A 14,224-nucleotide genomic window follows, 5' to 3' on the forward strand; every position below is an offset into this window, starting at 1 on the left:
GTTATAAAAATAAAACAAAGAATAAAACATTAATGTTTAATAACGATAAATAACAGAAACACATCAACCATACAATAGCTGTTCTTTACAAATAAAAAATATTCAAAATATTGCTTTTCCTGATGTGGCCATCTTAGTGCATAATAATGCACAAGACAATTGGTTTTTTTTGCATCCAGTGATGGCACAAATTATAATGTATAGTTTAGTTTATAAAAGGTGTAGATAGGCTAAAAGCACACGTTAATATGTAGCTAATTAGCCAGAATTACTTCAGTTATCTCTTTTTCGCTTACGATAATTAAATCCTGCCATCTTACTCTGAAATTTTCAAGATTGAATGTTTTATTGGTAACCTATCTACACCTTTTAAATTATAATATCATTGGCAGTTATTTTTATTCCAATAATAGAGGGAATAAGAGTTAATTCCAATTGGAACTTTTGTTTATAAGGCATCACATAATCATAAAATCGTATTCAAGAGACAAATACACTCGCAGATACTACTTTGAATAAAAAATGTATAATAATCGGAACATACATCAAAAATTAAATTAAATACATGTACACTGTGTTTTCATCATCGATAAGTAATAAATATAAGGGTAACCTTGACTACTTTCTGCCATTTTTACCATCAATAATAAGTATTATTAATACAAATGTAAATAGCAGCAAAATTTAAATAATAATACATTGATATCCTAATACAGTAGATAGTAAATAAGTCGATGGTGTCATGAAAAATCATATTTTGTTGTTCCCTTTTTATAACAAACTAGCTTTCCACCCGTGGCATCGCCCGCGCAGTCAAAGAAAAACCCGCATAGTTCCCGTTCCCGTGGGATTTCCGGGATAAAAACTATCCTATTAAAATATCTCTATACCAAATTTCATGCAAATTGGTTCAGTAGTTAAAGCGTGAATAGACAGACAGACAGAGTTACTTTCGCATTTATAATATTAGTATGGATTGCAAAATGTTTATTTACCCTATAAAAAGGGTATATGCTCAAGGGGACATTTTTCAGAACAATTTTCAAAATTTCTACTGTACTAGAATACATAACTACATTATCCACGTCAAGGCTACCCCATACACGGTGCAGCAGACCCTCGATCCAGTGCATCATCAGGTCTACTTGGGCCCCAACATGTCTTCAGGTCGGACCCACTTGTCAAACTGTTCAGCGGTTAGGATGCCTAGTTTTATGGCTGTGTCCTTGAGAGTACCGCCTTCTTTGTGCGCCGTTTTCGCGATTTGAGCAGCCTAGAACAAATAAATTAATTTATTGAATATTTTTTGCATGCATAGTAGATAAAGAAAACTAACATAAAATAATAGTGAAATATTATGGCGTTCTTATCACTAGATGGTCTTTAGATAAAGAGATAACTTATAATAAAATTGATTTTACTCTGTTAAAATAGCTTACTTAGCCTTTAAAAAATAAACTTTTTAACTTAGGTATGTTACTAGAAATATTCCACGCCCTAGAAGACGAGATACATGGCGATTATAAATAAAGAAAAAAACAATCATCGCTAAGTAAATTTAACTGAAGTTTTGAAGTGCAAAATATACTTTATTATATTATGCTACAAGCTTTCCGCTCGCGGCTTCGCCCTCTTTGTCTAAAACATAATAAATTATACACTAAAACCTTCCTCTTGCATCACTCTATCTATTTAAAAAAAACACATCAAAATCCGTTGCGTATTTTTAAAGATTTAAGCATACATAGGGACAGAGAAAGCAAAAAAGTTTTATACTATGCATAATGCATATGTAGTGATTAATCCTGGACTTAACACAAATCGAATACAGTATAATCCAGTTTTAAATTACCAATATCTTAAAAAACATACCTTATCGTAACCAATGTGCGGGTTAAGAGCAGTGACAAGCATGAGGGATTCCTTCATGATCTTGTCGATTTGAGCCACGTTAGCTTTGATGCCGACCGCACAGTTCTTGTTGAACGCTTGGCAACCGTCACCTACAATGGAGTAACAAATATTAATGAATTTGAAATATCAATAAAAAAAATGAAAGTGAAACTTCTTTATGACCTTTAACATGTCACGAGTATGGCGTAACGCAAAAATGTCACGCGTACGGCGTAACGCAAAAATGTCACGCGTACGGTGTAACGCAAAAATGTTACACTAAATTTTTGTCCAACGCCGATAAAGAAGTTTCACTTCAAAAAAACCTATTTTGTACCTGCTGTATAATTACGTGCGGCATGGTATGTAATTTGAATTTATTTTCGATTGACATAAAATATATTTTTGACATATTTTTTTTTTGACTTAGGCAAGATGGCGTCCTATGGTGGATATCTGTCTTGTTCTTTTCTTTATTCCAACTCACCCAAAAGCCGTATAGACCTCAGAACGTTGGCCACAATCATGGGCTTGAAGACGTTGAGCTCAAAGTGACCGTTGCTACCACCGATGGTGCAGGCCACGTGGTTGCCCATCACTTGCGCGGCGATCATTGTGAGGGACTCGCATTGCGTGGGGTTCACTTTGCCTGGAAAATGTAAATAAATAAGTACTATAGTTATAATTAAGCTATTGGATAGCTTCTATCGCGGGCCTTGAGCGCGGGGACCGAATCGAGAAATTCCGTAACGAAAAAACCTCACGCTCCCCACGGGGACGGGCGCGGAGGTGTGGCTTGAAGGCATAGCATGCAATAGCTTTACCGCGGCAGTCCCCGAGTACCACACGTCTTTTTTTATTAATAGTATTTGGATAAACCAAAAAAATATATGATTGACTAGATTTCCGCCCGCGGCTTCGCCCGCGTTTTCAAAGGAAAACCCGCATATTTCCCGTTCCCGTGGGATTTCCGGGATAAAACCTATCCTATGTATTAATCCAAGTTACCCTCTATATGTGTGCTAAATTTCATTGTAATCGGTTCAGTAGTTTTTACGTGAAAGAGTAACAAACATCCATACATCCATACATACTTACAAACTTTCGCCTTTATAATAGAATTAAGATAATGACAATTATTTCATAAGTGTATTAAACATATGGGACAGTATTATATATTTTTGAATCCCGGATTAAAGCATGCGTCTATTAGTTATTTAAATTGAAGTTATCGATCCTTTACATCTTGCATTATTTCAATATGTATTTTTACGTTTGTACATGCGTTTCTTGTTTTCAGTAACCTTGAAATTCTACAACTTTTAAATCATTACTTATAAGTATTACAAAGAGTCGTTTTCAATATATTTAGATGTATGCCTATTTTGCACAAATAACAATTCAGTTGAAATTAGATTACCAGGCATAATAGATGAACCGGGTTCGTTCTCTGGCAGAAGTAATTCAGCAAGACCACATCTGGGTCCGGAAGCTAATAGACGGATGTCATTCACGATCTGTAAGTAATAATAATTTGTGAAAGAAAATGTATATTTGAATATAAATAAAAATATGTTGCTGCTGACGATTCACGATTGAGATTATGTTATGTTTCTTTTATAACAGATAAGCTTCATGTTGAATTTGATATTTTTGGTTTAATGGCATTCAAATGCTTTTATACTACGGCCACACTACCGTGATATGCCAATAATTATTGCCACAACTTAAACAACACCTAGGTGTAACCACGACTTATGGCCATAATTCTACAATGCCAATCAATATGACAAATGGCGGTAGGCAATAGCTCCGGCGGCGGTATTCTTTCGCACATCAAAGAAGATTACCGCGGTAATTATTGCGTTTGCGGCCACACTACCGTTTGTCCAGTGTGCAATATGAGCTCACCGGCGACGCACGTATCGACCGACATGGAGTGGTCAAATGAAAAAGCGCTCGATGGCGCTCGAATTTTTAGAATTATATTCCAATCCGAACCGTCTCCATACATACGGAAAACCGTCTCTTTGGGATACCCAACAGAAGAAATATAAAAATCGCAGTGTACTACACAACGATTTTTATGTCGGATCAAAGAAAATTTATCATTTCCAAGTACCATAGATGATTTGAAAAAGAAAAAAGAATCCTTGATGAATTATTACAGACCACCATATTATATATGTATTAATTAACTGATATTTTTTGCTGCGGTAAATGCCAATAATTACCGACATATTATCTAGGTAAACTCTAGTGTAACCACACCAGTTCATGCAGTAATTTAGACGGTAATTTAATGCCATAATTATTGCGGTAACAGCCCGGTAGACGGTAAGGTAGTGTGGCCGTAGCATTATAAATATAAATTTACTAGCAATGCCCTGCGGTTTCACCCGCATAGATAGCGATATCGTTACAGTGAAAAGTCTACTATAGGTCGGACTATAGGTTTAATTTTTAATCACATGAAAATCACCTTTACCCCGTCCCGCACTACGGCCTTTTTTTTTTTTGTTTTAGTGGGGAAATCTTTCATAGATACCCACGGCCTCCGGGCGAGGGGCCGTGGGTTATGTCGGATTCCTACCGACCAAAACCCCACTGTGTTCCGTCAAGACGCATATTGGTAGAATTCCTCCGTGACCCCCGCACTACGGCCTGCTCGAACAGTATACCTACTATTTTCTGTAGATTGACACTTTTAAAAATTCGTTATATCTTTTGAATGGAACATCCAATTCTTTTCATTTAAAAAGTATTTTGCTGGTATTGAAACAGTCTATAATAAAACATCATTTAATGGGATAAGGATTAATATATGTGTATGGATAACATGGTTTGATTACTGTCGGCACTTCTATTTACTTTGAAAACGTAAAAAAGTTGTTGTAGTAACATAACTACTGAAGATGGACATATGGTATCGCGGACTTTCTTGTAGATATTGATCCATTCTATAATACCGTAGAACATTTTTTTGTTCTATCTTTAATACACACGCACGCGATGACAGAAGTTTTATTGAGGATTTTTTTACACCTTGGGTTACATTATTGCATAATTGGTAAGGATCTCTAATTTTTTTGAAAATGCAATATAGCCTATGTTGCTCAGTAAAGATGCAGCTTTCTAATGGTGAAAGAATTTTTGAAATCGGTCCAGTAGTTTATGCGTGAAAACCATACATACATACATACATACATACATACTTACAAACTTTTCCTCTTTATAATATTAGTATAGATAAAGAACAAAAAAAAATTCGATCACGAGGCATCCACCCCGGTTTGGCGCGAAAGGATGCGGGTTCGAGTCCCGCCTCGTGATCGAATTTTTTCTATTCTTTATAAATTTATATAGATAAGCTTCAGTTCGAAGCTTTGTCACGAAAGGAGCAATGAAAGGGACAAAGTAAATTAGATCAATCTAAATCTGATCATATTTTGTTTAAATTACCATTACATTATTATTGCAAAATTACTCAATTAAAGAATGATTCAAAGCGACATTTTTATGAGTAGGTACCATAAATAATACATACATAGCCCATAAGGTAATCCAAACCATTTAAATGGCAGAAATATTAGAAAAATATATATTACCTTCATAAGAGATACAGCGATAGTGTTGAGAGCTCCAGATACTTCAACCATCGAGTCATGGCAGGCCAACGCTTCAAACTTGTTCGGTGCAGATTCAAAAGGAATACCTGTACATGAAAATTACTTTAAAATCTATACTGCAAACAAGAGCAGCAGTTTATGTGCTAACCAAGGTAGAAGCTTTAGGTATTAAAGAATTGAGAAAAACATTTTGATAATATTTATCGACAAACATACATGATACACTTTTGGTAAACTTTAAACATTTTTTTGCTCTTTCTGTAGTGAAAGAGCATAAAAAATTATGACTTCAATTCTATTTTGTTGTATCTTAATCTATATCCTAATATTATAAAGCTGAAGAGTTTGTTTGTTTGAACGCGCTAATCTCAAGAACTACTGGTCCGATTTGAAAAATTCTTTCGGTGTTAGATAGCCCATTTATCGAGGAAGGTATAAGGCTATATATCATCACGCTACGACCAACAGAAGCGGAGCAATCGGGTAAAACCGCAGGGCACAGCTAGTAACTAATAAATGTAATTTCTACATCTGCCCTCACTCACCGGTCAAATTGGCGATCTCCTTAGCACATTTTTCGGCGAATCCCACCCTAGTGTTAAGCCCAGTACCCACAGCAGTTCCACCCAATGCCAAATAGTGCAGACGAGGTAATGTGCTACAAACTCGCTCTATGCCATATGTGAGTTGGGACGCGTAACCAGAGAACTCTTGGCCGAGTGTTAGCGGTACGGCGTCCATTAAGTGCGTTCTGGAAAATACATGAAATATATAAAATACCCGTGTGTTAGTTGCCATACGGAGACAGCATGAACTATTTTGTATAATTTTTTGACGTGACAACGTCTTATAATTCGATTAAGCCGGCTGCACGCACGAAAAAACGAACGAAGAGCGCGGAACGAGCGAAAGAAGCACAATCGGACGTTGTCACGTTCAACTATCGTCAGTAAACAGACTTTACAGACAACCAATTTTTTGATTGTATTTAAAATTATGTATGTATGTTTATCGCCCATTTGGTTTCCATAACACAATTGAAAAGCTTAGTATGGGATCAGATCATGCCGTGTATGAAAAATGTCTTGAAATACTTATTATGTTATATATTTTTGTGTGCAAAATACAAGTTATTTATTTTCCTTTATTCAATATTATTTACTGCTTTGTGTATTATTTGTTTGAATGTATGTTCACCAACCTGCCGATCTTAATAATCTTCTCAAACTCCTTAGACTTAGAAGCGAGCGTGTCTCTCAAGCACACTAGACCGGGCATCAATCTATCCCTGAGTTCCATCGCCACCGCTATGTGCATAGCCGTTGGGTAGGTATCGTTTGAACTTTGGGACTTATTCACGTGATCGTTTGGATGTACCGGGTCTTTGCTGCCAAGTTTGCCGCCAAGTATTTGGATCGCGCGGTTGGCTATTACCTGCGAAATTAATATAGAGGTTGGAAATAAAATAATAAATAAAAATAGTTTCTAAATTTTACAAAATTTCGTTTCTAAATTTTACACAATTTGGAGTAGTAGGGCCCTCCTAGTAAGTTCAAGATAAAAGCTGTGTCTGGAGGACCCGCTCCTTAACTTAAATAGGTTATCTACATGAAAAAAGAAACTGTTTATAACTAAATATTAATAGTTAAGTGTGGAGTCTATGAGTGTGTGTGTGTAAATATTTTCGTTTTTCGGTGAAAGAAGATTGGAATTAAATTTTACATACAACTTGTGCTTCGAATGTATTCAAACTTCAAAGGTATATTATGTCATGTATTTATTTAGTACATATATGGTTAATCGTATTTCAAGGAATTTATTGTAATGAATTAATAATTTCTTACTGAAAATCAAACAAAGGTTTAAAAAGTGCATGTAGGTATCTCATAAATTAGTTTACTATATCTTATGAATAGCTTGTTTTACTTAGTTTTAAATGTAGCTACATTTATGACTTCTATTAGAGTTATAAATATATACTAAACATTCACCTCATTAGTGTTCATGTTGGTCTGTGTACCAGATCCTGTCTGCCAAATGACGAGGGGAAAGTGACCCTCGCGGTACAACTTGCCCGATATAACATCGTCGCACGCTTGCACTATGGCTTCCGCTGAAAATTGTAAAGAAAGTTAATTTATTTTGCGTTTTTGAAGTGAAAACTTCTTTAGCGGCGTTGAGCACTTTTTCTGTAATGGGAATAAAAATTTAAACTCGCGTCAGGACACGTGACCTGATCGAAAAAGCTTAAGACGGATACCATTCCAAAATATCAAACATGCTCAACGTTAATAATCAAGTTTTCACTTCTGGCGGCACTCCCGGAGTGCAGCCCGTCTTTTTTTTTGTTAGAAATAATGAGGATAATAGATATGATTGTAAAGAATAAAGGTAGTCGCATATTGATAATTATAAAAAACATATTTGGTTTTTTTGTGATTAAAAGAAGTTTAAGAATGTTAAATTTGCAGTTATGATATTCCGCTAATAATTTTGATATATTCTTACTCACTTCTATACAGGAATTAATATAATATTTTGATTCCTCTTAAAAGCATTTTATTTAAGATCATTTTCTCAGACCCATGGAAAATTTTATTAGTAAGTACATTTTATCTACCGCAAAAACAATAAAATTTATAAAAGCGTCGAACCACAATAATGTGATAACAGTTATCAAAGCCATAAATTTTATTTGCATATTAAGTATGTGGTTGTGAATTTTTTTGCTATCAAATTATTTGATGTTAATGTCAAGGTTGTTATAATTTATCTATTACTATATTATAATAATAATAATAAATATATATTACTAATATTATAAAGAGGAAAGGTTTATATGTATGTATGTATGTATGTATGGTTTTCACGCATAAACTACTGGACCGATTTGATGAAATTTGGCACAGATAATCTTTAGACCCTGAGAAAGAACATAGGCTAACTTTTATTGCGAAATATGTACCACGGGCGAAGCCGGGGCGGACCGCTAGTTATTAATAATTTGTGAATAAATACGTCATTTAACTTACCTAAAATCACTTTATTAGATTTTATAGTTAATATTGTTACTAAAGATAAACTTAGTAACTATATTTAATATTATTACTAAAATACTTGCGCTTATAAACAATTAAATTGAAATGCATTGATATTTACCAACTTTCTTGTCAAGACCATATTCAATATTGACTTTCGCAGCTGCCTTCTTTAAGATTCCCATAGCAACCACCACTGGGTACTGAAAATTAAAAAAATAGACCTTTTAATAAGTACTTGTTATCTAAACAATTTATAATTTAACTTCTAGTTTTATTATTATGTAGACTGTTTAGAGGTAAATGCTGTTTTGCTTAATCTCAGTGATAATGAAAATCTTTATTGTAACGCGAATATGAGCGTTACAATGAAGATTTTTAATATTTCTTGCTTCATTCTATTACTTATCAGTGGAGTTCTTTTTCATTTTATGTACCTATTTTTACGTCACAGGAAAAAAATGTTGTCACAAATCACAATAAGCCAAGAATCATTTAAAATATTTATTTAAAAAGTGTGATTTTAAAAATGCAGGGAGATAAAGCTAACAACGATGTAAAAATAAAACATATCTATAAATAATGACAAACAAACTAACCGGCATACGTTCCTCAATCCCTCCGATGGGGAAGTTCATAATGGACCTCACGGTCTGCGCGCCGTACAGCTTGTCGTCCGGCACGTCCAGCTCGCCCATCGTGTCTTTTTCTTTCCTCTGGAAATTAAAAAAATATATTTTACTAGAGGTCCGCCCTGGCTTCGCCCGTGGTACATATTTCGCACTAAAAGATAGCCTATGTCCTTTCTCGGGTATCAAAATGTCTCCATACCAAATTTTATGCAAATTGGTTCAGTAGTTTAGGCGTGATTGAGTAACAGACAGACAGACAGAGTTACTTTCGCATTTATAATATTAGTATGGATTTAATAGTGAAACCAGTACCTACTACCTATACATTTTTTATTGTTCGTAGCAATATTCTTCGAAAATTTTACACGTAAATTCGGTAGGCAAATCTTCGTGATAAAATACGTAGAACAAGATGGTAGGAAAAAAATGAGGGAAAATCACAAAATTGAAAACCTAAATATTTTCGAAATTGACAAAGGTTTATTAAAATACTCATAGTAGGTACCTCCCAAAAAAATACCTAGGTACTATAATCTATAATACCTACCTATGGGAGGTAAGTGGTAACAAACTATAGATCGTAGTCAGTACAAAAGGAATACCACCATTTATATTTTAATCGAATAGTGTTATAAAATAAACTAGCAAGATATCAAGTTGTTTATTCCACTGCCTTACGCAAACCGGCAATTACATTAGGTACTCCTAATAGTGTGATAAAAATAATATATCTTACGAGAAAAACAAACAAATCTATATGAAATCATATTATACTAGTGTTACGTAATAAATTAGACCCTCGATCTCGAATACTATTCCTGTTTAAACATTTGCACGCCTCATAAGCGAAGCGTTGAGGTGGGTACTACTGTCGCTTCGCGCAAAACATCTGATTTTTCAAACTTAAAATGTCTTTATGTATCATACATTGCACTTGTAAGATAATACATACACACACATATTAAGAAAAAACACTATTTTTAACGTTCATGATATTTTTGATGTCATTTTTGTTATTTAAACTAGTTAAAAAACAGTTTAAAAAAGTTCTGTCTTGGACGTCCGTGTGTCTGTATGTGCGGATCCTTTTTCTTGTTAACACGATAGCGACCGAAATACTTTACTAATCGAGTCTTTTTTTTTCTCTTACGCTTGAGTATGCTCAGGAATAGAACCCTTTCATTTTTCAGGGTCTGATTCGATGTGGTTTAATTGTTATTAAATAAACAAAAATAATAATTAAAAATATTTATAAAAACAAAATTATGAGGCGTGCACTTTTGGATTTTCCAATTTTATTTACAGATATTACTGAAATATTATACAACTCATATTGCGTATTTAATTCGCGCAGTATGTGTCCCTTAATTTTTTAATTATTGGTAGGTAGGTAGGTACAAACATTGTATATTTTTCTCATATTTATGATACATTTTTAATTTTTATTATCTTGTGGAATTTAACAGTTGACTGAATTGCTATTTAGTAAGAGCGAATAAATTTGATCAGGCCAAGGTCGCAAGTTCATTAAAATTTAGAATTACTGATAACATTATCATATATTTATTACCATAGTAAGTTCTATACAGTACGCAAACAAATCTTACATGAGACCATTACATTTATTTAACAATTTTAACTACTTATTTAAACAAAATTCCTTACCATTTTCACAGGTTTCCCATCTGGATTCATACATACAGAACAAGCCATTTTTACGATCAAAACTTAACAATATAAAATACAAAAAATACAATCAACTGTTGTCGTACACAACAATGTCACAATTTATTTTTTTAAATCTATCAAACCAGTGACTTTCTAAACTGTTGCGTTGCCTATGGCTAGCACAGATAATAAAAAAATCTAATTCAGCCGCGCCGGTATGCGATTCTCAAAACTTGTTTTACTGGTATAGTCACGTTGTATGTCGTGTGGAATACAAAATGAAATCACAGTCGCGTATAAAGACCCCAGATTAAAAGTACGTGCGTATCGTAAGACGGTCCGCGACGAAATGAACTTAATCGCTTTCGGCCTTTCGATGGCAATTTGCAATTCCAATTATAGAACGCGTGAGAATACTTTGTTATCTTTTTCATTTGTTTTGATCGTTGTTTACATAACATGTAACTGCGATTGTTATATCATTGTTACTATGGCTCATTATAGAAAAAAATAACTTGTGGTGCTAATAAGGTACAATATTAATAAAACAACATCTATAACACAATTTTGGTGGGCAAATGAGATAATATCTAGGTATGTATGTAATTAGATTTATCTCAACCTTAGAAAACGACAGTGAAGCTAATAATAAAAATTATTTGTAAATCAGATCTACCAAAAGCACAACAAAATTCATTAAAATTGGTCAAGTAGTTTCCGATAAATTTTGTTACAAACCCACTCTTAAATATATAAACAACTAATATCCGAATCAGTAAATAGTAAATATTAATGACAATTAAAATGGGCTACTAGAAGAAGTCTTATTGAATGAATAAATAAATGTTTGATGTTGAAGATCACTGCAACATGAAAATGCTAATCTTAACTATTGCTGATTACAAAAAAGGAAAAAAAATTGGGTGTCTGTAAAGTTGGTTTACTGACGATAGTTGAACGTGACAACGTCCGATTGTGCTTCTTTGTCGCTCGTTCCGCGCTCTCGCTTGCACTTCAAGCCTTACATGGAACGCCTCAGAGCGAGGTAACGCCGCATGAGTCATGTTTTTTCGTGCGTGCAGCCGGCTCTATCGAATTATAAGACGTTGTCATGTCAAAAAAAAACTTGTTTATAATTTATATCTATCTCCTCTGAATTACCAAGTCAGTCACGATACATCAACGAAACATAGTATATATATTATGTACTTATGTGTCTTCAACTACATTTCTAATACATTTTCGAACAGTGAAATACTTGAGTATTTGCTCAACATTTCATTGATCTAATTACCCAGGTTAAAATGGGTTCAGCAATTAGCCTATGTTATGGTAAATACTAAGATGTAGCTCACTAATGGTAAAATATTTTGTTTTTAATCAATTTATACAACATTTTTAATTTACATAAACATCTTGATTTAAAGCCTGATAACTTATTTATCACTCTTTGATTTAATTGTATATCTTATGATGAAACAATTACATACAGCATTTATGCATTTAAATTTTAAATACAAATTACAATATAGGTATTTTATTTAAAAGGCAGATAAAATATTATTGGAAATGTTTATGAATATAATTATGTACTTGTAAAATTTCAAACTGGGTTAGTAAATTAAGTTATTATGGGTCATTAGGACAAGTAAAAATAATTGTTGTTTATTAGAAATTGTTTTTAAATAAATATGAAAAGTTAGGAGTCTATGTGTATCGTGCGGTGACCTTTATAGTCACTGCAATTTTGCAGTCACTATAAAGTACATTATAAGTAAGTTAAGTACATTTGTATTGAACTAGTATTTTTTTAGTGTACTTAAAGTTATCAAAGTCATAAGTCAAACAACATCTTATCTTGTATTATACAATTTTGACAGTTATTTTAAATTAACCATAGCTTTATCCGGTGATACACAAGCGTTTGGAGACTTACACGGACTGCTCGAGCAGTCAGTCGTGGACTGCTCAAGCAGTCCATGTACGGCAGTGAATGAATGTCTATAGCTCACCGCGAGGTCGCGGCTTCAAGCCGTTTCAGCCGACAAATGTCAAATCTTAACTTGCAGCAACCAATGGTTATGGTACTGGCGAATAAATACATTTCTGTGCAGACATATAACTTGAAAATATTGTAAGTAATCAAACTAAAATCTTCAAGTGCAAAATGTTAAATTAACTTATTTCCGACAACAATATAATATAAGTTAAATTAAACAATTATTCTCAACAATATGTGCAATTTTCTTTAATAAATTATCTTAAATAAAAACAATAAACATGCATCATAGTATAAGTCAAAGGGTAATGAATATCGTTAACTTATAAATTCATTTCTATTATTATAAAAATAGAGATAGTTATAGAAATAAATGATTTTGAATTCAGGTATTTCGAATGAAGAGAGCGGTAACTGTACTGTACTGTTACATCTTAACTTGCAGCAACCAATGGTTATGGTACTGGCGAATAAATACATTTCTGTGCAGACATATAACTTGAAAATATTGTAAGTAATCAAACTAAAATCTTCAAGTGCAAAATGTTAAATTAACTTATTTCCGACAACAATATAATATAAGTTAAATTAAACAATTATTCTCAACAGTATGTGCAATAAAAACAATAAACATGCATCATAGTATAAGTCAAAGGGTAATGAATATCGTTAACTTATAAATTCATTTCTATTATTATAAAAATAGAGATAGTTATAGAAATAAATGATTTTGAATTCAGGTATTTCGAATGAAGAGAGCGGTAACTGTACTGTACTGTTACATCTTAACTTGCAGCAACCAATGGTTATGGTACTGGCGAATAAATACATTTCTGTGCAGACATATAACTTGAAAATATTGTAAGTAATCAAACTAAAATCTTCAAGTGCAAAATGTTAAATTAACTTATTTCCGACAACAATATAATATAAGTTAAATTAAACAATTATTCTCAACAGTATGTGCAATAAAAACAATAAACATGCATCATAGTATAAGTCAAAGGGTAATGAATATCGTTAACTTATAAATTCATTTCTATTATTATAAAAATAGAGATAGTTATAGAAATAAATGATTTTGAATTCAGGTATTTCGAATGAAGAGAGCGGTTATGCAACTTACCGCGACGACATTTGTGGTAGTGAAGTCCCGCTTATCAATCAGTTTAACAACGCACCGCAAATTCTTTGAAGAGTTTACTAATACGGAAGATACTTTAAATATAGAGGAAGCCATTATTTCTTGAAATAATATCGGCTTTTTCTTGTCGAAATGCCGAGATTATCAGCTGCAAAACCGTAGCCAAAACACTGTCAATATGAATTTAAATTGTCAATTGTCAAACTTGACATTTATGACAT

The 14,224-nt window shown here is 33.1% G+C and overlaps 1 protein-coding gene and 1 long non-coding RNA gene across 3 annotated transcripts in view; one reads left to right on the forward strand and one right to left on the reverse strand.

Moving 5' to 3' along the window:
* The window catches only part of LOC149906882 (uncharacterized), a 291,557-nt gene that overhangs the window by 41,499 nt on the left and 235,834 nt on the right, over positions 1 to 14,224 (forward strand). The window lies entirely within an intron of this gene.
* LOC149906885 (fumarate hydratase, mitochondrial-like) lies at positions 23 to 14,186 on the reverse strand. Of its 2 annotated transcripts, none has more exons than XM_090103940.1 (11): positions 13,986 to 14,186; positions 9,160 to 9,276; positions 8,682 to 8,763; positions 7,514 to 7,635; positions 6,724 to 6,956; positions 6,068 to 6,273; positions 5,502 to 5,608; positions 3,314 to 3,410; positions 2,381 to 2,542; positions 1,873 to 2,003; positions 23 to 1,273 (listed from the first exon to the last, which is right to left on the reverse strand). In XM_090103940.1, the coding sequence occupies exons 1-11, from the start codon at positions 14,097 to 14,099 to the stop codon at positions 1,142 to 1,144; spliced, it is 1,503 nt and encodes a 500-aa protein (XP_089960066.1). In that variant the 5' UTR covers positions 14,100 to 14,186; the 3' UTR covers positions 23 to 1,141. The 2 variants fall into 2 exon arrangements, with proteins under 2 accessions (XP_089960066.1, XP_089960067.1); XM_090103941.1 differs by lacking the exon at positions 13,986 to 14,186 and adding an exon at positions 10,858 to 11,209.

The sequence above is a fragment of the Colias eurytheme genome, chromosome 7 (genome assembly GCF_061535395.1).
Source record: "Colias eurytheme isolate Ceu_HAF_F1 chromosome 7, ilColEury1 Martin Lab GWU primary, whole genome shotgun sequence".
Taxonomy (NCBI): Eukaryota; Metazoa; Arthropoda; class Insecta; order Lepidoptera; family Pieridae; genus Colias; species Colias eurytheme.